General features: G+C 42.5%; 1 protein-coding gene across 4 annotated transcripts in view; it reads left to right on the top strand.

The window, feature by feature from the left end:
• PDZRN3 (PDZ domain containing ring finger 3) overlaps positions 1 to 23,268 on the top strand; it is a 238,987-nt gene extending 215,719 nt beyond the window's left edge. For 3 of the 4 annotated variants that reach the window (XM_075938654.1, XM_075938651.1, XM_006113831.3), the window contains 5 exons: positions 12,030 to 12,128; positions 14,789 to 14,851; positions 16,149 to 16,250; positions 19,037 to 19,153; positions 20,859 to 23,268. In XM_075938654.1, the coding sequence (XP_075794769.1) occupies positions 12,030 to 12,128; positions 14,789 to 14,851; positions 16,149 to 16,250; positions 19,037 to 19,153; positions 20,859 to 22,403 (1,926 nt within the window). In that variant the 3' untranslated portion in view covers positions 22,404 to 23,268. The remainder of the gene's footprint in view (positions 1 to 12,029; positions 12,129 to 14,788; positions 14,852 to 16,148; positions 16,251 to 19,036; positions 19,154 to 20,858) is intronic. The other variant, XM_075938653.1, reaches the window with a different exon arrangement.
• The last annotated feature ends 325 nt before the right edge of the window (positions 23,269 to 23,593 follow it).

The following is a 23,593-nucleotide window of genomic DNA, read 5'->3' as shown; positions in this document are numbered from 1 at the left end:
CTCTCCTGCCATTGAGAGTGCAATTTATACACATGGGGCATGATTTAGGAGGGTACCGAAGTATGTGCCTAACATTACGTTCATGAGTAGCTCCACTGAAGTTACTATTTTTACTTCTACATTTATTCTGGTAATATATGTCCTAATATTTCTGTAGCCACTGGCTAGTACATCTGACTTGGTCTCTGAAGTCTGATCTGGTTAATATATACTTGGTTGTCCATGTGCCAGTGAAACACAAAAGGTCACTCTCAGTTGCTGTGCACCATATATTTCTTGCATCTCAGTCCTGCTAATACTTCATTTTCCAAAAAGATCAGTGCTGGCCAAGCTCTTCACCAGTTAAATAGTGTAAGTTTTACCAGTGAATTAGTTGCAAGCAGAGTTAAGCCAGCACAGATAGTGTATTGAGAATCTCACCCTATGAGCATGAAGTTGTTCACCTACATTAGTGTTTGAAGGCTCAAAGCCTTAAATCCACATACAAAATTTACAAGATAACTAAAATCTACAGGTCTGGCTGTAATTGGCCTCTGTATACCAATTCAAATGGAAATCAGATGAGAAGGTATCAGTGAAATAAATTTAATCAGCAGCTGTCGACTTTTTTGTCATTACAATGTCTCCACAGTGTCTTTTACACAATATGGATTTCAGTTTTAAGGGAAATGTTGAGCACATTAGCATCTTCTGCAATTGTCTTTTCAAAACAGTGTCTTAAAAATCTAATATTGTGGCTAAATTGCACTGCTTCCTTTGGAAGATCAGCCAGTTGAATTGAAAACTCTTTCAACATGTGCACTTCAGTAGCCAGCTTAAACCCCAACATTAATAATTTTGACATTGATATAGTACTTGGTGGCAAAAGGTGATCAGCTTAGTAACACAAGCAGCTGAACATCAGAAACATCTCTGTAGCCTAATAGTATTTCTTAAAAACCACTGATGATTCTTGTTCCAATCTTGGAAACCAAGATCAATGGAAGAGTCAACGTGCTATAACAAAGACTCGTCTAGCTAGTTGCTTTTTTGTTTGCCTATTGATAGATGCGTTTTTACAGACCACAAAGGCACTTGTTTCATTGACTGTGGTGGGATTGTTTAAAGCAAGCAAACCATCAAGTCACCCTTCTGGGCTTTTGTGTCTATAAAATGTGCTCTGAATTTCAATCAGAGCTCCTTGTCTAAACTTTTACGACCTATAACTGTCTTGTTATTGACTTGTAACAAGTAAACAAGGTCAAACCAGTGAAACACACCATTTGGCAACATTTTTCTATAAATGTCTAGAGGGTATCGGCTATGCTGGAATTATTTAAAAGCCATGAAAATTGAGAGCCCATTTTGTTCTCCTAAAGATTCTCTCAAAAAATGATTCATGGTCCAGATTTAACTATCATGTGTTCAGTTCAGTAAAAATACACAAACAAAATAACTTCGACATTTCTTACACAAGAGTCTCATTGAAAAAATATAGAATTAATATTTCATTTTAAGATAGCTAATACATTCAACTTTGCAAAGAGACCCAGACAGAATTAATTTCGGGTTCAAAGAGAAGTAATATATCACTGAAGGATTTCCCTGAACATTATGGATTAAATGTTTATTCAGAGCAAGTCAGACCAGCTGCCAGACAGGTACTATAGAAGCTTCCTTCAATATGTTAATTCCCTTGGTCTACAAAGGAGAAAATTCTGAACTGAGGATACGTGCACTTGTTCTCTCAACATTTACTATGTTATTGCCCTATCCAAACTTCCTATTTATCCAAGCAAATGTCTTAATCACAAGTACAGGGATTGAGAGGAATTCTTCCAAGTTAAATTTGTTTGAGACAAAGCATAACATTGGGGTGGGGGATCCAACAGAACACTGTTTTGTCTGGTTGATTACTTAAAGCTAGCAGCTCTCTGCTCACTCGCTCTCTCCAAGACATCTGCATCAGGACAGGACCTGTTAGGTTAGGTTACAATGTCACAGATGGTTAAATCTGATGCAGTTCTTATTGCCCACAATATAAAATCCCAACACTTAGTTTCATCCAAAATAACTGCTCTCTGAAGCAACTGGATGAGTAGCCCCTTGGAAATCAGAGGTGTCCCTTAAAAGATCTGAAGGATTTTAGCACCTCTCCATTGCTGATCAGTGAAGGCTACACTAGCAGGACTCTGGTAAAAGAGGTTAACATACCTTAGTTCAAAGGAAGACATTATGCATCAATTTTTCCCCCTCTCAATTGGTTCCCCTTTTAGAACTGATGGTGATTGTTCCCTGCAAAGTCATCTGTCCGTTTATCTGTTTTTTGTAACAACATTACCATATTCACCATCCCCTGCTGAACTGAGAGTCAGCTGTGTAGGTCCAGCCCTTACAATCAAGCTACTTTGGTCACTTTCCCTTTCAAGAGATAATTCCTTCGCCCCTCCCCAACCCTCAGCCAAAGAGGACCAGGTTCAGATGTTACAATCTTTTAAATTAAAAAGATAATTTGGCCCAAAAGGTAACGGCAGATACAGCTTTTCAGATGCCGTGTCCCATGGATGAGGATGAGATAGCCCTTCAACTCTTCCAAGTTCTTCCACTTGTCCCACTTGGGACCTTTATACACAATTTATGCTAGCCAAGGGCCATTCTTCTGCCCTGGTGCACCCCTCCCCCCCAGTATCTAATCATTGGCAATAGACACTTTGATCACCAAAATCTACTCAGAGCCTGAAATGGGTATTTTGTTGCTTTAGTGTCCATTTAGGAATCATACTTGAAAACTGGTTAGGAGGTCCAGAGGATACTCCATCAGGTATGCATTGACACCCTGGTGAGATTCCTCTACCTTCAGTTTCTTCTCTGCAAACAAAGACAACCCAGAATTATTTCACATTATGTTCAGACTCAAACCATTGTATTTTGAAGTCCCCATGTGCACAGCAGGGTTTACTCCATCCTAAATTCAAAGCTCCTTCATCCAGGTGTCTTTCTTCCAGAGGAAGAAGCTTTGCGCTGAAATCAGATCAAAGATGGCATGCTGTTGGCATGCACATACCCACTTGTCTAGCCTCTTGTTTTGTCCTGGGGCAGCTCAGACCTTTGTTCCTGCTGTGCCCAGAGTGCCTGATTCCCTCCCCCAAGCCATGGCCATCTGTGATGTTGACTGATCTCTTTATTCAGCTATTTCTGGACGCCAGGGATGAAGATAGCAAGAGAGGGGGTGATCCCTGTCAGAAAAGTGACAGATACGCTTTTCTGTCATCTATTGTGCGGTTGATCAGCTGAGCTTAGACCTTTTTCTAGGGTCTGCTTAAGTGCCAGTTCTGCACATGGCATTAGATTCAAAGATGCACTAAGACACTCCCATAGGCACATCCAGGCAGTGAATAACTCTAAATAGGTTAAGTGGTCATCTGTTGAAACTGAAAGACCCTAAATAAATATTTTGACATTTTTCCATTAGAACACATCCAGAGGCAGCAAAACATTTTAGAGCAGCTGATTGACAAACTAACTCTGGGGAAGAGCGAGGTGGGGCTCCTGATATCTGATGTGTGTCCATTAATTCTTTCCCACAGAGACTGTCCAGTTTGGCTAATATACATGGCAGTGGGGCATTGCTGGCATTTGATGGCATAGATCACATTAGTGGATGTGCAGTTAAAATGAGCCTCTGATGTGGTGAATGATGTGGTTGCGTCCAGTGATTAAATCACTAGTGCAAAGTTGACACCGAGGCTGACTGTGGGGTGGGTTCCTGGATGATTATGATAGAGAGACTGAGGGTGAAAAATGCAATCTACGTATCCCACAGACTACAGCCAGAGATTATGCCACACTCTCACAAAGAAACTTATCAGCATTCTATACATACAGAAGACAATCAAGGAGGAGCTCTCACGATTAGAAACTGTCATAAAAAAAACAAGCTTCCCCACACCCACTTCATCTTTCCCAGACTTTACTAAAATTCAACAAACCACATTCAACAATCACTTCATCTCCCTTCAGAAGAAAACAGACAATAAACTACCCAAACTCCTACAGGCCGCAGGATCACTCTTTCCCGATACTTTCAACTCACTAGCAACATTGTCAACCTATCCAACCACTCTCTTAGGATAGATTCCTCTTCTGTCCTATCTCGAGGACTCTCCTTCTTTCCCACCAGCCTTATGAATATGATTCAGTTCTGTGGCGATCTGGAAGTCTATTTTTGCTGCCTCTGCCTAAAGGAATATTCCCAGCACATCGATGTACAACACAGTGACCTTGCTGCTCCTCCCCGCCAGTCCCACAAGAGGAAGACTTCTATGTGGACCCCTACTAATGGTCGCAATGAGAATCTTGATTTCTACTTTGACTGCTTCTGCAAACATGCTTGAGCTGACATTGTCAGCAAACAACAACATATAACCTCAGTCATGCAGAATGCACTGCTACACACAGCCTCAAACACAATTCTAATGTCATAATCAAAGAGGCTGACAAAGGGGGTACAGTAGTCATCATAACAGAACAGATTATGAACAAGAGGCGACTAGACAACTCACCAATACCAGATTCTACAAGCCTCTCTCTCCTGTGATCTCACTAAAGAATACCAAAAAAACCTGAAACAACTGCTCAAACTCCCTGATATTGCTCAGGACCAAATGTACATTAACATCCTCCCTAATCCCCAACCAGGAGTTTTCTATCTGCTACCCAAGATACACAAACCTGGAAATCCCAGACGACCCATCATCTCAAGCATTGGCACACTTACAACAGGATTATCTGACTATATTGACTCTTTCCTCAGTGATAACAGCTCTCCTAGCTACCTTCGCGACACCACCAACTTCCTGAGGAAACTACAAAACGTCAGTAATCTACCTAAAAATATCATTCTAGCCACCATGGATATAGAAGCTCTTTACACCAACATTCCACATGAAGACGAATTACAGGCTATCAGGCACGCCATTCCCCGATGACAGCACTGTACACCTGGTTACTGAGCTCTGCAACTGTGTTTAAATGAGCCCACAACTACTTCCAATTTGGAGACAATTTGTATCTTCAAGTCAGTGGCACAGCCATGAGCACCCACATGGCACCACAATATGCCAACATCTTTATGGCTGACCTTGAATGACGTTTCCTCAGTTCTTGCCATCTACTTTATTTACACTACATTGATGACATCTTCATCACATGGACCCACTGGAAAGAGACCCTTGAAGAATTTCACAGGGATTTCAACAACTTCCACCCCACCATCAACTTCAGCCTGGATCAGTCCACACAAGAAATACACTTCCTTGACACGACAGTAAAATTACATGATGATATCTGTTGTATACAGCCAAGCCCTAAGATACAACCAGATTTGCTCCAATCCCATAGACAGAGACAAACACCTATAAGATCTATATAGAGCATTCTTAAAACTGAAATACCCACCCGGAGAAGTGAAAAAACAGATCAACAGAGCCAAAAAAGTGCCCGGACATGATCTACTTCAAGATAGGCTCAAAAGAGAAAACAGAATTCCACAACTTAACCCCCTCCAATGCATTATCTACAACCTATCCTGGAAAATGACCCCTCACTCTCACAGGCGTTGGGGGGGAGGAAAGGTCAATTCTCGCTTACAACCACCTAACCTCAAACAAATTCTTTCCAGTAACCACGCAACATACCTCCACAATCATCTAGGAACCCACCCCCGCAATCAGCCCCAGTGCCAACTCTGTCCACAACTCTGTATCAGCATTTTCATCACTAGACCCAACCACATCAGCGACCACATCAGAAGCTCATTTAACCGCACATCCCCTAATGTGATCTATGCCATCAAATGCCAGCAATGCCCCACTGCAATATATTATTGGCCAAACTGGACAGTCTCTACAGGAAAGAATTAATGGACACAAATCAGATATCCAAAAAGGCAACACACAAAAACCTTTTGGAGATCACTTTAATCTGACTGGACACTCATTAATGGATCTTCAAGTCACCGTTTTGTTTCAGACCAACTCCACAATCCAAATACACAGAGAAGGGTTGGAACTTAACTTCATTCACAAGTTTAATTCTTATGCAAATGGTATGAACCGGGATATCGGATGGCTTCCACACCTTAATGACTTAACCAAACAAACCAACAAACAATGAAGGTGCTAATGGTTCTTGATGTCTGTGTAGAATCTGGTGTTGGTCGTCTTCCTTTCCAAGTGCAAACTAATGGTTCTTATCAGCCTCTCATAACTATTTAGTATTTAAGATGTTACTAGACTATTTGTTGTTTAAGTTTTTCCTGTTATAGGCTAACTCAGCTACCCCTCTGAAGCTTATCTACTCACTGTCTCTTTTTCTCTTGCTCACTTTTTTCTTTTTTGGTCCTTCTCCCCCCTTCCTCCTTCCCTTATTTATTCTTGGATCTGGACTTCCTACACTCCTGTCATCTGAAGAAGTGGGTTGTGCCCATGAAAGCTCATGATACCATCTACATGTTTTATTAGTCTTTAAGGTGTTATTAGGCCATTTGTTGTTTTTTATATTTTAACAACATTTTAATGTTGATGTTTCCCCATCTCTGCTTTTTTATCCACTGTGGAGACTGGCACAAAAGTAGAAGGCCTGTTGGTTTGGTAGCTCAAGGTTCAGCATAGAAAAAGCTTCATTTTAAAAAATGTGTTTACTTCAAGAAAACTATTTGGCTAGACATACAAATTGAATCTCTGAATTTTTCAGTCCCCACTAGCCATTTTTTCAAGCGTTTAATGCTCATTTTTACCCTTTTAAGCAAAGGTCTGGGGTTTTATAAATGTGCAAAGTGGACATAATTTCAGATCATCTGTAAAGCAATTCAATAATCTGCTGAGAATGAAAGTCCTTTTGGGGAAAGATGTTAATTTACTGTTACCACTAATTCTGAATCTATTATTACAAGTGTATGGAGGCATAATAGTATCATAGTGCATGTTCATTTTTCTTGCCTGGCTATTAATGTCATACAGATTTCAGCAACCCACATTTTAAGTTCCCATTGTCTCTAAGTTGACGATTCTTTTAAGAAACTTTCATATTCAATATGAGAGTATTCTAATATTTCCATCAAGCATTTTACCTGATTTATGCAAGCAAAGGATCCCAGTCATTTTGCTTATGTCTATAAAGGTTATATTACAGCAAAACACCTAGTATATAATTCTGATTGTATTGTATTAAAACTCTTCCGACATATCAGTATCTAATGTCTGTATTCTAGTTGTCCTAGGCATACATTGGCTCCTCTTCCCCAGTGTAGGTAGCTGATGGGTTTCATAATGTAGCTATGATCTTAAACAGGGATCATCACTATGATGTCTGAGCACCTATCTAGCCCAAAATATTCCTCCATCCCTGTTCTATTATGGAACACCAAACTAAGCTAAAAGAGGGTACATCTACACAGCAGTGTTATTTCAGAGTGTGGCGGCTTCCCGCTTGCCACCGCGCCACCTGCCGTCGAATTGGGGAATTAGAACGGCTGGCAGGTGGCCGGATCCCTTTCAGGACACTGCCCTCCAGCAATGTCCACCACAGCCAAAGCCTTTCCCCCCTTTCGGGGGACGGAGACAAGCCTCTTCCCCGCCTTTCTTCACGTCGGGACGAGAGGTAATCGTTCGCGTGCCCAGCCTTGCTCCAGGTCCGGGCCGCAGAGGGATAAGTTCAACCCCTCTCAGCAAGTCTATTATCGCACAGTTCAAGGCAGGGTGCCCAGTTTAGTCCTGTCCCTTTAAGAGTTCCTGCCCGAGGCCCGGTCGGTAAGCCCGAGCCCTCGAGCAGGGCAGGTAACACATACAGTCTATAAGGCCTGGCCCTCAAGCCAGGCAGGCCAAGCAACACATCCAGCCAAACCCAGGCCCTAACTCCGGGCGGGGCAGCAACTGGCGCCCAGGCCCTGGGGCAAGACATGGCTGCAAACATACACAAGTTCGTAGGAGCTCCTCATTCAGGAGCAGGACCAGTAGGGCACCTGCAGCAGCGGTGAGGGGGGGAGACTGCCACCCGGTTAGAGGGGTGGCAGGGGGGGGGCGCAGGCCCACCCACCTCACTGCGCCCCGGCCCAGGGGCCCTGAATGCAGCCGTGCAGCTGCGACTGGCTCAGCAGGGCTCCAGCCCGTAACTTGCTGGCTGCGGGCGGCTCTCCGCCCGGGCTACCCCCGGGCCATTTCTCATCTCCCCCCCTTCCCAGGTACCTGTAGCTCCAGCAGGCCTGTCGGGGAGTTGAGGCCCGTGTCGTCTCAGCAGGGCCGGGCGGCCCAATCCAGGGGTCAAGAGGTCGGAGCTCTGTAGCATCCCGCGGGGCTTGTCCGGCCCCGGCGTTCCAGTAACCATCGGGGGTCCAGCTGGTCCAGCGGCTCGGTCCCGTCCTCTGGGTCCGCGGTTGGTTCTGCTGGCGGGCCTGGCCAGGCCTCAGTAGCCCGGGCAGGGAAGCCTTGGCCGGCCTCCGGGAAGGTGGCTGAGGGCGGCCCAGCCCGGGTCTTAGCCTCCCCAGGCAGGAGCTCCAGACAGGCCTCCGGCTCCTTTGGAGACTGGGCCCTGACTGAGCTCCACGGCAGCCTTCTTATAGTCCTAGCCCCGCCCTTTGACTTCTGGTTAGGTGAGGGGGCGGGGCTAGGCTGGCCCCAAAATGGCTCCCAGAGGGGTTCCTCCGCCTCCGGCTCAGAGGGTGGCCATTCCACCCCACTACACAGAGTAACTGACATTTTGCCAAAATAATACAGTCCGTGTCTCCACTACAAGCCGTTATTTCGACACAATGTCGAAATAATATCAAGCAAGAGGACTTCTTACTCCAACTCCTGTAACCCTTATTTTATGAGGAATAAGGGGAGTCAGAGGAAGAGTGCTCTCTCTCAAACTTCCTGCTATGTAGACAGCGCCAAAAGCCAAAATAAGCTATTTTGACTTAAGCGACACAATTGACATAGCTCAGGTTTTGTATCTTATTTCAGCTTTAGCTCTGATGTGTAGACGTGCCCAGAATGTCCACATGGGAGGGACTTGGGGAGCAGTCTAGCAGTCACTATGCATGAAACTTTAGTCATCTGCCACCAGACTAGGGCTTGCAGGATAGAGAAACTCCAGAGTGGTAGGGAGGAGATATAGAAGGACTCAGAGGAGTCAAGTTTTACTTTACCCTTTCAAAGGAAAATTGAAATGCCAATATTAATTCCTAGACTTGAACATTCTCAGTAAAAATGGACAAACTATCATGAGGCTTTGCAAATTGGGATTCTTTTCATATAATAGAACCCATGCACTAAACAAACTTGACTCCAAGGGTGTGTTTACACAGCACCCGAAACTCAAAGTAAGATGCATATCTTATTTCTACTGAATTTCAAAATATGGCATGTTAACACAGCACCAAATTTCGAAAGAACGTGCTATATTTTGAGACATCCCTTAACCGGTTACCGGAATGCCAAAATACCAGGCCCTGTACCCCAAAATAGCTGTGCAGTGTAGATGTACCCTTAATCTTGCAATTAGCCTTTGCTTTGAAGAATTTGGATTTATATACTTATATCTATCAAAATCTTTCAGAACTTTATGATTACATTAAAACATTAATGCACATACTAGAGCCTTAACTATTTTTAAGTACACAAAATTAGCATATGTAGAGTAATATGAAATCCTATTTATTCCGGGGCTAGAGGGATTACCCAAGGATAAGTCTATCAATTAATTATGTGTAAAAAAATCAGGTACTAAACACCTGCTCTGAGTCTCTTTTTGCAGGATTTTTTTCCAGAAGGCCACCTGTCCAAAGATTGGTTATTTTAAAATTCCCTGCGGTGATTTATCCCCTTCTGAATATATCAGATGCTATTTCTCATGCTTCAGTATAAAATGTATAATTACGTAAAATGTATTGAAACCAATGAATATTGTTATATACAGGCTATAAGCAAGAAGAGACAAATACCTTGCCTATCTCCCCCAAAAATAATAAAGTATTAACCATCACATAGGATCTATCTAACTTTGTGTATTCTTTCATTGCAGATAGAACAGACAGTATGATCTTATACAGCAGCCAAATGCTATTTCTTATTCTTTTCTTCACAGCCACAATCTCAGATGTGTAGAGTGTCTTAAAGACATGAAGCCCCTTTGTTAAGGTACACAAAAAATGCAGAAGAACTGTGCTAAACCTAATTTAGGGGCATAATGCCTCATTCTTCCCCATAAAATCAAGGCTAAACCCATTGACATCAAAAAAGATACCCTGGATTTACACCAGCACAATTGAGATCAGAATCAGCCCCACTTTTATCTAATGATTCCCAGTGAACAATTTCAGTTTCCTCTCTAAAAATGACAAATCTTCAGAAAATGGAAATATGGAAAATATGGAAAAATTCAGCAATTAGTGCAAGGTAGCCAACCTTTATGTAACGTAAGATGGGGGGAAAAACTATAGTTCAACATGGATACTATTGATTGAAACCATTTAAATATCATCTGAAATGTCATTGACATTTACTGCTACGGTTTAAAAAAAAATTACACATGTTGACAAGTAAATAACGAGAGACTGCTGATCTTGGCAGCTGTCATCTAAGCGAGCCAATAAATTATTCATATCTACTTGTTTCATTCTCTTTCCCTGTATGAATGGCACCGCAGGATGAAATGGAGAGATGTTGAGAAATAATTAATTAGGTTATCAGAACTTTTACATTTGCTGCTTCTTGTCCAGTCCAAAGTTGCTAGGTTAGAATAGGGTTGCTTCGTGACTTGTCATGGGAAGGTTCAGGGATTCATACCTGAGCTCATGCCCACATTCTGATCCCATGTCCTTTTGCCCAGTTTTTCAGGTCTCTCGAATCCCGTTTCCAACAGCAGGTCTCCATCACAGCATCTTTATTTTGCTTCCAGCCTAGAGCAAGCTGCAAAGAATGTATGGTCCCTTTCATTGATCAGCTGTCAGGGCCTTCTAAAAACAGTTTGCTAGCCTTACTATTGCCTGTCTATCTGTGGGGAGGAAGAAGGTATGTAGAAAGGGCATCATATCTCTCACTTGTGGAAACCTTCTCACTTGTGATTCAGCAGAATCACAGACTGGCTAGGAGTAGGACATAACTCCAGGCAAGGGCTTACATCAGAGAACTGAGAGTGCTTGAAATGCTCAGTGATTCTTAGCACACCACTCTCGAGACGGAGACAGGGGGAGGAGGCAGCTATGCAGACTATACGAGATGGGGAGTCCTATACACAATGAAAAACTTCAGCCGGTCAAATTAACTGTTTTACCAACCTTTGTTCTGACAGACGAATGCAAAGGAGCCATGAACATGGGGAGAAGCCAGCAGAGGGTGTTTGTTCACAGCAAACGTCTAAATCTTCATTTTTTTTTAAAAAAAATTAAAACTTACATTCCTCCAAGACTGACCATGCCACCAGCAAATGCTGGAGTAGTGTGGCCTGCCTGGTCAATCCATACTCTGGTCAAGCTAAAATATATTTCTACAAACAATGTCACACCCGCTGCTGAAAAAAATCTTGTAGCCACCAGCGTGTTTCTTATCTTTAGAAACTTATTGTCATTCCTCACTGAAAGCTGCAAAACTATTAAAATTAATGTACCACAGCATGCCGTACTCTTCCAAATAAATCAGAAAATATTGTCAAATGTTGCATTGTGCATAGGAAAATATATGCAACCTATCGCAAATATTGAAATAATACTTTCTAAAATATTTTAGCATTGGAATTCTTGCCACCACATGAAATATAGGTAATTTTTCTTCTTTAAGATCAATAAATGGTCCGTTTTCAAAATGACTTTATATTGATTGAAGGGTCAGAAATGCCCTAGCTATCGATTGTCTGCATATAATCCACTTTTCACTCAGTACGTTAACATGGTCTTCACAGTAAAACGAAAAGAGATCCAGTATATCATTGAAGCAAAATATTTGCATTGCATTTAAAAAATGGCTTTCATCACTCACTGATGTCTCATTCAGAACATTCTTTTCTTTGCCTAGGAAGTGGACTTGCATAGAGTGAACAGCCAGGACAAGCTCGGCCTTACTGTGTGTTATCGAACTGATGATGAAGATGACATTGGTATTTATGTTAGTGAGGTACGGTTGAGATGCTTTCATATAGAGTACAATTGGTCTTTTAAACTATAGTGTTGGGGATAAGAAAAGATCATCCCTGTGCCTAACTCAGTCATGTCTGGTGATATTCTAAACATGTTTGCGAGGGGAATAACTGAAAGATAATTCCTTATTTTCCTTTACACAATTAATAGGTAAAAGTTTGTGTCCATTCAAGTCAATGGCAAAATTCCCATTAGCTTCAGTGGGGCCAAGATTTCACCCAATACTTCAGTTTAGTGCACAACCAAAGACAAGATTGTACCTTACAATAGACAACTATTTCCCTCTGGCATTTCTCATCTATGTTTCTTCTGCGATTTCGTCTCTAACATGACATATATGTCTATTCTTCAATTTAAAGACCCATGCATTTGTTCTAGGTCAACCACCCGCAGAATTTCCTAATTTTGGCCAACTTTAGAACCAGTTATTACTAGCATCAGTCAGTTTGGCAACAATTCCCCTTTGCACAGCTTCCCATTGTGTTGGAGGCTCCTGTATAATCTGATCCCTCCCTTTGTTCCTGCCCCCACAATGCAACTATTTCTACCCCACCATGCGGTCAGAAGGCTACACTGCTTGTGCTATGTGCCCACCCAACCGTTTTTTAAAAGCTGTACTCCATGTTACTAATTTGGAATGTTGGACATGTATGAAAATATGATATAATTCAACTGTAAAAGGTTTCACCTCAGGCTCCTATGACTAGCCTCTTGTTCTCTCCAGTGAAACAACACTCTTCACAGAAGCATCAACCATAGCAAAATCCCACAGTCCCATGGGATGCCCAAAAAATTGAAAGGCGTCGTTGGTATATACATAAAGAGCCTGAATCTGGTGTCACTAATGTTAATCCCACAGAAATCTTCTCAGCTTCCCAAGGGAAATTTATGTTCATTTTTTATCAACATGGAAATTTCCATGAAAACTGATTTAGATGAAATTTTTCATGTTTTCATGAAAACTCAAAATCTTTTGATGAAAAAGTGTCTTGCAAAATAAAACCTTTCATTTTCTTAAAAACATGTCCCAGCCAACTTTAGTTGTGCTCTCAAATTTGAGAACCCCTGGGTAATCTTGTTACATAATCTGGAGACTATGTCAAAGGGCAAAACAGATGCTTTGTACCCTTTCTACCACCTTTAGAGTTACTCCAGAACAATTGCATAACGTAAGAAAGGCCATACTGGGTTAGACCAATGGTCCTGGTAGGCCAGTATCCTATCTTCTGACAATGGCTGGTGCCAGGTGACTCAGAGGGAGTGGTCAGAACACGTAATCATCAAATGATCCACACCCTGTTGCTCATTCTCAGCTTCTAACAAATAGAAATTTGAGACACCCAGAATGTGGGGTTGCAGCTCTAACCATCTTGGCCAATAGTTATTGATGGGCGCCTCTTCCATGATCTTACCTAGTTCTTTTTTGAAGCCCAGTCTAATTGTGGTTTTCACAATATCCCCTGGCAATGAGTTCCACAGGTTGACAGTGCATTGTATGAAGTAGTAGTTCCTTTTGTTTGATTTAAACCTACTGTCTATCGATTTCATTTGGTAACCTCCTACTCTTGTGTTATTTGTGTTATTCATTATTTTGTAGACCTCTATCATATCCAAGCATAGAAAGTCCCAGGAAAAAACCTATTTCTCTGAGTGATTGTGCCAACAAACATGAAATGCCACATTCTCTCTACCATGAAATAAAAATACATATTTTTAATAGTGTCATTAGCTCCGTAAAACAGTGTTGTCCCTGGACATCACAATCATGACATTGACACCTAATCTTCATGTTTACTGAAATAGATCCATGCAATGCATTTTACTTCAGATTAAATGTGCCAAGAATTCTTCATGCTCTCTGCATCTGATGTCTATTTTTGATTGTTGTGAACATCCAGATAAATAGAATAAAATTGCAAGCAATTCTATTAGGTTGCAACTAAATATTTCATGCCTGCTTGGCATTCTGTGCTTCCTTTCATGCAAACAATAATTTGCACATGGACTTACCTAACTTTATATCATTTATTAATTTATACTTAGCAAACCTTTTATCCATTTCAAATTAAATAGTTAGAGAAAAACTCCCTTAAATTTAATACACCCTCCTTTACAACACATCAAGTAGGACTTAATCCTCCCATTTGTAAGGCATAGATCATCAAAGAGCTGCTTTTCAAAGTTTAAATGTTACTTCTGAAAGCACAAATGAGAAAACTTCTCATATGTAACACAAGCCTGTCTTCTCTGGAGGCTCATGTCAGAAAGAAAACATTTTACATTTAACCCAGTCATTTTAATTTGTGGTTCATGAAAGCAAGGGAGATTCGCTAATAATTATTTATGAGATAGAAACCATGGACCCAGCGCTGGATACTGACATCTCAATTCAACCCACTTTACTTGCATTGTAAATGCCATGTTTAAAATGGGAGGTGAAAGATTGAAACCTCTCTTTTAAACCTCTGTAGCATTTACAAGCAGTGCTTAATTTGTTATGCTGAGCCCCTGGCACCTCTAAGCTTGTCAGTTCATAACCCCAATGTCTCCAGGCTTATGAATACAAAAAAATAACATGAGCCCCAGCACCTCTTTCTTTACAAATTAAGCACTGTTTACAAGTCTTCTGTTTTGCAGATTGATCCCAACAGCATTGCTGCGAAAGATGGTCGCCTACGAGAGGGAGATCGCATTATTCAAGTATGTGAGCAAATAATTCATGGATTACTTGCATTCCACGCTATTCTGTAGCTATTTGAACTTACATATCACATTGCTTCCCACACTTTATTTTAGAATTGCTGCAGTGAATCATTCCATTATAGCCCTAATAATTCTGAGCTCCCTTGTAATTTTCCTCAAAAATTTTCCTTCGAGCTACTGGTTTTAGGTTTAGGGCTTGTCTAGACAGTGCATCAAGATGGGATGTAATTTTCTATGCAGACCTCTGGTAGTGTGTACTGTAAGTTCCCCTTAGTGCACTGTAGTAGGGTCCACGTGGCAAGTTAACAGGCAGCAGGTTAGTGCGCGATTGATTTACAATCCAGCCTGCTGCATAGTCTCTTCATCTAGACACACCCTCACACCAAGTTTTGGTAGCATTGGTCAAGCTGCAGATGTAGTGTACTAGCCCACACTGGAAAGACTGAGTGGAAACCAAATAAGCCATTTCTGAGTTGCATGGCAGTGAAAAGCTAGCCAACATTTTCCACTTAGCTAACTGCCTCATTTCCTAGAATAGTGGCTCGTTTTCAATCACTTTATATCATACCCCCTGGCCTGCTCTACACTAGAATTTTACCAGCAAACCCTTCCCTCCGCCCCCCACTTTGTTTCCTGCACAACCTGCCACATATCTGTGCTTAATTTTGTGTTCTACCAAGGAAACCCTCTGCTTTTTCCAACAATTATTCTCCTCTGTGGAACAGCATAAGATCCATTCCAGCGTAATTCTACTGATGCTGTGGCAATGTGAGTGTCCCGATACTTGTACCAATGAAAGTAGTACCCCCACAATACAATATCAGCTTCAGGAGTGATTTATCTAGTAATATTTTAGAGCTCAAGATCATTCTGACTAGAAGTCCACCTCCTTTTTAATTGCTGATGTGGTCTTCATTGGGAAATTCTATCCCTCTTGGCCATATCTAGTTATGAAACTAGTTTGGTTCCCTGTTGTGATTCTACCCATACCTTTCCCATCCTCTCTGGTTCCAGCTCTATGACAAGACTGCTTCCACGTACCTGCACATATGCACAAACTATGAAAAACATGGACGGATGCCAATGTCATGTGTTCTCCATCAAAATATCTGCCACATATGTGCTCTGCTGTTGCAGATTTGTACAGAGACAATTTGCAGCATATCTGATGTGACAATCGGTGTAGCCATGCACCTCAATGGAGCCCATCACCAAGAATATGAGCATTCAAATGACAACATTATTTCCCTTCCCCCCCCCCATACTTGGTTTTTTACTATATATATATTTTTAGATTAATGGCATTGAGGTGCAGAACCGAGAAGAAGCTGTGGCACTTCTAACCAGCGAAGAGAGCAAAAATGTCTCCTTACTTGTAGCAAGACCAGAAATTCAGGTACATAGAGACTATTATTTACTTACTGGGAGTGGATTTTGAGGTGATTTCGTTTTCTATTTTAAAAAAGTCATATACGGTTAGACTGGAGACACACGACACATGAAAAAAGTTCATGAACATTCACATACATTGTCACACTTTATATTAAGGTTCGCTTTAAAGGGTTAATAAATGATTAAACATGTAACCATGTTACAGATATGAAGAGGACCTGTTACAGGTGGTTATAGATATATCAGTGTAAGGTGTGGATAATTACATGCCAGGGTTCCAAATAATACACTGATCTCTATAATACTCTATAGCAATTAATTAACTAGTACAGGTTGAACCAGTCTGGTCCGGGACCCTTTGGTCCGGCAACGTCTGTGGTCCAGCAGCCCACAAGGCCAGTGGCCAGGAATGGAGCCCAGGCAAGTACCACTGACCAGGGGGCAGGGAACCCCATGCCTAGCAGCCAGCCAGGGGCAACAGACAGGCCAGGGGCAACGTGTTGGCTGCGGTTGGGGGCCAGGAGCAGAGCCCTGGAGAGCCTGGAGGTCTGACCTACCTTGGTCCAGCAAACTCTCTTCTTCAGGACCGCTCAGGCCCAGAGGATGCCGGACCAGGGAAGTCGAACCTGTACTTATTAATCAATTAGCTCTTTCTCTACCATCTTTAAATGGAGCCTTTATGTAGTGCATAGCTGGCATTCTGGTCATATCTAACAGATGGCTCTCTTCTCGCAGCTGCAAGACCCGGGTTTGAAGCTGAATCCTAACATGCTTGCTCCAGGGCTGGATTTGAGTGTCACACACATAGTGCAGGAGATGCTAGGCCCAGGTCTACACTAGGGAGTTATTTTGAAACAACCACCCATATTTCGAAACAACAAGGAAAGCGTCCACACTACCAAGTCCTTTATTTTGAAATAACGGGCAGGTTATTTCCAAATAACGCCTGCTTTCCACAAAGAATAACGCTATTTTGAAATAGCCATTTCAGAAGAGCATTAGTGTGGATGCTCCACTGCTGCTATTTCGAAATAGCTCCTCCGCAGAGTCATTCAGAGTAATTACTCCGCAGTGGTTCCTGGGGCTGTAAGTCGAGGTAGGGTGTCAATATTAAGGGAGCCTGCCTCAGACTAATTTCAAGGCCTTTAGTGTGGACACACTATTTCAAAATAAGTGATTTTGAAATCATTTCCTAGCATAGACAAGCCCTAGTAGTACTATGGTTGTCCAGGGGATATGTCCCCCTTGCTCAAATTGTGTTGCAGTAGTGCATGCGGGGTAAGGGAGAATTATGGGGAGGGTCAAGCTGGAGAATCCACAGATACTTGGACACACCTGTTCTTTCCTTGGAAATGGGGTAGAGGAGGGATAGGGTGGCCACTTTCATATCCCTAGAATACTGGACATTTCAGTATTTCCTGGAATGGCATCTACCCAGCCTGACCACCCAGGCCAACCAATAACTTGAAGATTTGAGCCTAGAATATGCAAATATTCTAGTTATATGCACCAAAACAACCACCCATCTCAGACGTAAACAGCTATATTTCCAGGACCAGCAGGGGATCAGGGCGGGGAGGAGTAGGGGAGAGGAACTTTTGAGGAGAGAAAGGAGGAGGGACTTTTTTGTTTTAATTGATTTGTATTCTCAACTGAGCGAGTAGAAAAATCAAGGGCTGCGTCCAGACTGGCATGATTTTGCGGAAATACTTTTAACTGAAAAGTTTTTTCGTTAAAAGTATTTCCGCAAAAGCGCGTCTAGATTGGCACAGATGTTTTGCGCAAAAAGTGCTTTTGCGCAAAAGCGTCCATGGCCAGTCTAGACGTGATTTTGCGCAAGAAATCCCCGATCGCCATTTTAGCCATCAGGGCTTTTTTTGCGCAAAACAGTTCTTCCCTGTCTACACTGGCCCTCTTGCGCAAGTATTCTTGCGCAAGAGGGCTTTTTCCCCCCGAGCGGGAGCATGAAAGTATTTGCGCAAGTAGCACTGATTTTGTACATTACAAAGTCAGTGCTCCTGCGCAAATTCAAGCAGCCAGTGTAGACAGCTGGCAAGTTTTTGCGCAAAATCTTGCCAGTCTAGACACACCCTAGGATTATGGGCCAAATCCCACTACTGGGAATCCAAACAGTCATGTGCAAAAAAGAGATTGAACCTGAAAAGTGGTCTTTGTGGCAGCTCTTTGGTTGCACTTAGAATAGCCCATAACGAAGAGATCCATATTCATTTCCACAGTGTAGTTGTAGCTGGGTCGGTCCCATGGTATTACAGATAAGGTGGGTGAGGAAGTACCTTTTTTTGGACCAACTTCGGTTGGTGAGAGAAACAAGCTTTTGAGCCATAGAGAGCTGTTCTTCAGGTCTGGGGAAGGTACTCACAGCAAAATGTAAGGTGGGACAGGTTGTTTGGCATAAGTAGTAAAGGACCATTTAAGGCAGAGTCGCCTATTAACATCTCTGTGCTCATAAGATTAAAAGGGGAGTTAATGGGTTCCAGATTGCTGTAATAAGCCATAAACACAGTGTCTTTGTTCAGTCCACACTTTTTAGTGTCTTGCAGTGTAATCAGCTTGTGCTCCCAGGCTTGATTTCGAAAACGTGCACGTTTCCTTTGAGGGGGAGGGCTAACAGGTCAGACACAGAGTGATATACAGCAAGGTGGCAGAAAGCAGCTTCCCTCATTCTCCTTATTTTCCACAAAGAGGGAGAATATATTTATGTCAGTTTTCATCCTTATGACAACACGACATGTGTGGGTTTGGTTTTTTTATTTATCCCCTTTCATGCAGCTGGATGAAGGATGGATGGACGATGACAGAAATGATTTTCTGGATGACTTACACATGGACATGCTGGAGGAACAGCACCACCAGGCCATGCAGTTTACTGCCAGCATCCTACAGCAGGTAACGCCGCTTCATGGTGCAGCATTGTCAAAATGTCACACGACCCTTATGTTAGGATACCGAACTCATCTGAATGAACCAACCAGTAACTTTCATGACGCTCCGAGCAGAAAGACGCTCTGCAAAATGTAGCTGTTCCAGGACTGTATCTGCAAACTGCATAGAAAACGCCATCTACATTAGGGATGTTAAAGTGCAGTTATTTGTGTAAATGTCTAACTGCTGATTTTTTTAGCGGTTACACGTGAACCAGCTCCTGCCTGTTCCCGTTCCCTCCCTCCACCCCCAGCCCTGCTGCTTCTGTGGAAGCAGCAGCACAAGGACAAGGGAGAAGGCAGCTCCATGGGAGCCAGTGCACATGGGGGGCTGGCTTGAAAGCCAGCATGTACCAGCTTCCTCCTGTCCCCTCTACCCCATGCTGCTGCCACTGTGGTAGGCAACAGGGGGGAGGGAGACAGCTCCATGACAGTTGGCACATGCAGGGAGCCAGCTTAAAAGCTAGCTCCCCACGCACTGATATAGAGGCAACAGCGGGGGGTGGGGGGGATAGAGGATGCATGTAACTGAGAGGGTTAACCAATGGATCAGTTAACCATGTACTTGGATGCATGTTCACATCCCTAATCTAAATTACCATACATTTTCAAATCTGCTACTAGGTGTGGGGTTTTGTTTTTTTGGGGGGGAGGGGTTGCATTTAAAACATGAGTGCAGTTCAAGCTTTTAATAGCCTTTTTTTTAGGCATTCACCATTCTGGTTGTGGTCATTAAGTTGAATAGCATTAGCTACATGACAGCAAGATGAAACGGAGGCTAATTAATAAATCAATTCTGGGGAAAAAAATTCTGTGTTTGACAACTTGAATCAGTTTGAATTGTAAGTCAGATTTAATAGACTCGGTAGTGAAGTGGACAAAGTGTGTCAAAGACAAGGATTATCACAGTGGTACCTAGAGTCTCCTGCCCTGCTGTGCATTCATTGTACATATCCCTAGTAAGAAATTATCTCTGCCTTGATGTGCTTACAGTCTTAATGGACAGTAAGGCAAAACATTGGGAAAAGGGTGTATTATTTACACATAGGGAACTCAGGCAGAGAACAAGTGACTTACTCAAGGACACACAAAAAGGTATGTGGCAGAGGCAAGAAGTGAATCCAGATTTCCTGTGGTTAAAATTCTGTGCTGGGAAACAAGGCCATCTGACTTCTTGATCCCACATGTTTAAAATGCATTTGCACTTATGCTAATTCCTGTATAATGCTGCAGTTCTGGGTAAGAATTTTCCACTCCATTCCATTATCCACTATTGGGTCCAGATTTTCCAGAATGTTCTGTTCCCATTTAAGCCCCAAAAACAAGAGGTCAGGTTTTTTAAAAGAGCTCTGCACATTGGGTCATAAGCGTGGCAGCTGGAGCTGCTAAATGCTGAACTTTTAAAATTGGGTCCTAACTTCAGCAACTGAATGGGATTACAGATCTTTTGGAAATCTAGCACCTTTGCATGGAAGCTGCACAATGGAAAATCTGGTCCTGAGCGCCACTGAAAATCCAGTCGCTAATAGGTTTTCTAAACTCATTAGGTAATAAGGGAACATGCATGACGGAGTAAGAAAACTCAGAAGGACTCAGGGCTTCTATCATGATTTGAACTTGCAAATAGTTTGTCTTTGGGTTTTATGTTTATAGTTTATTTTTGATTTTAGAAGAAGCATGAAGAAGATGGCGGCACCACAGACACGGCCACTATTTTATCTAATCAGCATGAGAAGGACAGCGGTGTGGGACGCACAGATGAGAGCACGCGAAATGACGAAAGCTCTGAGCAGGAGAATAATGCCGACGATCACACCACTTCCTCTAACACCCTGGGGAGCCAGAAGCAGCTGGCGTACAGTCATGACACTCTAGGAAGCGGTGACATGCCGTTCAGCAACGAGTCGTTTATCTCGGCCGACTGCACAGACACAGACTTCCTCAGCATCCCAGTGGATGAATGCGAGAGATTCCGTGAACTGCTGGAGCTGAAGTGCCAAGTCAAGTCTGCCAACCCGTACAGTCTATATTATCATAACAGTGCCTCGGATATAAGTAAGAGTGACCACGAGAGCGTTGACAGGGAGCTGGAGATGCTGAATGAGGAGCTGCGGAATATTGAGCTAGAGTGTCTGAATATCGTGAGAGCTCACAAAATGCAACAGCTGAAAGATCAATACCGGGAGCCCTGGATGCTCCATAACAGCGGATTCCGTAACTACAATACAACCATTGATGCGCGCAGACACGAGCTCTCAGACATTACAGAGCTCCCAGAGAAATCTGACAAGGATAGCTCGAGTGCATACAACACAGGTGAGAGCTGTCGAAGCACACCGCTCACCCTGCAAATTTCCCCTGAGAATTCTCTGCACAGAACAGTAGAAGGCCTCAGCTGTCAAGGTAATGAGGGGGCAGGGGCATATGTCTCCCAGAAGAATCTGCTCCCTAGCTCAGAAAGTCACGAAGCCAGCTCTGCTAAATATCTCTCGTCCCCTAAAGAGACGGACCTTGGCAAGCAGCTGGAAAGCAAAGAGCGAAAAGCCAGTGATGGAAGCAAAAGCCCAGCTCAAAAACTGGCTGGCTCCTACATCTCTCCATATCATCACTCTCCCTATAAACACGCTCATATCCCAGCCCACGCTCAGCACTACCAGAGCTACATGCAGCTGATACAACAGAAGTCAGCTGTGGAATATGCACAGAGCCAGATGAGTCTAGTGAGCATGTGCAAAGACTTCAATTCGTCAAGCCAAAGCGAGCCCCGGATGGAATGGAAAGTCAAGGTCAGGAGCGATGGAACCCGCTACATCACCAAGAGGCCAGTCAGGGACAGGCTACTGAGAGAACGTGCCATAAAGATTAAGGAAGAGCGCAGCGGGATGACGACAGATGACGACGCTATAAGTGAGATGAAAATGGGCCGCTATTGGAGCAAGGAGGAACGGAAGCAGCATTTGGTGAAAGCGAAGGAACAGAGGCGGCGACGCGAGTTTATGATGCAGAGCAGGTTAGATTGTTTAAAGGAACAGCAAGGGGTGGAAGAAAAGAAAGAGATGAACATCATTGAACTGAGCCACAAAAAAATGATGAAGAAGAGGAATAAAAAAATCTTTGACAACTGGATGACAATCCAAGAACTCTTAACTCATGGCACAAAGTCCCCCGATGGCACAAGAGTGTACAATTCTTTCCTGTCAGTAACTACTGTATAATCACCGTTGCTGAATTATGTACATAAACTGCTACCTTTGGAGTAGAAATTCCTGCCTCGTTCAATGTGGCAAGTTTTTTTGTATATAAGATACAGTCATCAACTTTATAATTAAAAGTACTGAACTCTACAACTTTGGGTGCCAACATTCTTTATCGGAAAGTGGAGACAGAAACTGCCCATCTCCTTTGAAGGCAATAGTAACGTCTTTTTTTGGAATACTGATTGTACTTTTTTACTCATTACCTTTTACATGAAGTGTTTAAATATCAGAAAATGTATTTACAATACTTAAGCCGATAATTTGTTTAAACTGTGTTCATATAAAAGGTTACACGTGCTTTTCTTTGCCTAAAAACCACAAAAGCAACCGCAAATATGTATTTTTATGAAAGCATATTTTGTGATATTTCTTTGCCGTGGTGCACTTCTGCACACACTGCTGTTTATCAATATTTAGCTCAAGGTTAATCGCAAAAGTATTGAACTCCTGATAGAGCCATTCTCCTGTAATATTTAACATTTATCATACCTGCAGGCTTTAGAGTTATGATCAGCATTTAAACATTTTTCTTTTTTAGATATCTAAAGGAAATATATAGGTTTCAGCTGAAAGGCCTGAAGCAAAGTTACATTATATTGGAGCTTTGAAGGATTTTAAAGCATGTTTGCAAGTGTTGCAACTTGTTGAAAGAATGTGCATGTACAGCTAAGTTGTTTACACAAAACAGTTTGTGTAAGTTGAATTGCCCATTGTAGTAACTGTTTTGCTTTGTAGATTTGAATGTACTGAATTGTAAGAGCAGTTTCATGAAATCATTAGTTATAAACATTAACAAGTAAATAAATTATTGTTTTATATTTCATATGTTTTGAATTTTTCTTTAACCTAAAGTCTTATTCAATTTACATTATTTAGATTAAACATTTGCTATAGTACAGTAGAAGAGATCTATGGTAAAGGACCAACTGGACAAACTAGTAGGGTTTAAATCGGGGTGGGCAAATATCAGCCCACTGGGCTGGATCCAGTCTGCCAGAGTTATGTCCTAACAGGCTTCCACCACTATATTTACCTGCACAGCCGCAGGTACTGGTGAGCGCAGCTTCCATTGGCTGCAGATTGCTGTTCCTGGCCAATGGGAGCTACGGGAAGCGGTGTCCCGGTCCACGCTGCTTCCAGCTGCTCCA

This window comes from Pelodiscus sinensis, chromosome 11 (assembly GCF_049634645.1).
Source record: "Pelodiscus sinensis isolate JC-2024 chromosome 11, ASM4963464v1, whole genome shotgun sequence".
Classification (NCBI taxonomy): domain Eukaryota; kingdom Metazoa; phylum Chordata; order Testudines; family Trionychidae; genus Pelodiscus; species Pelodiscus sinensis.
The sequence above is the reverse complement of the archived record's forward strand: the minus strand, read 5'-3'. Positions and strand labels throughout refer to the sequence as shown.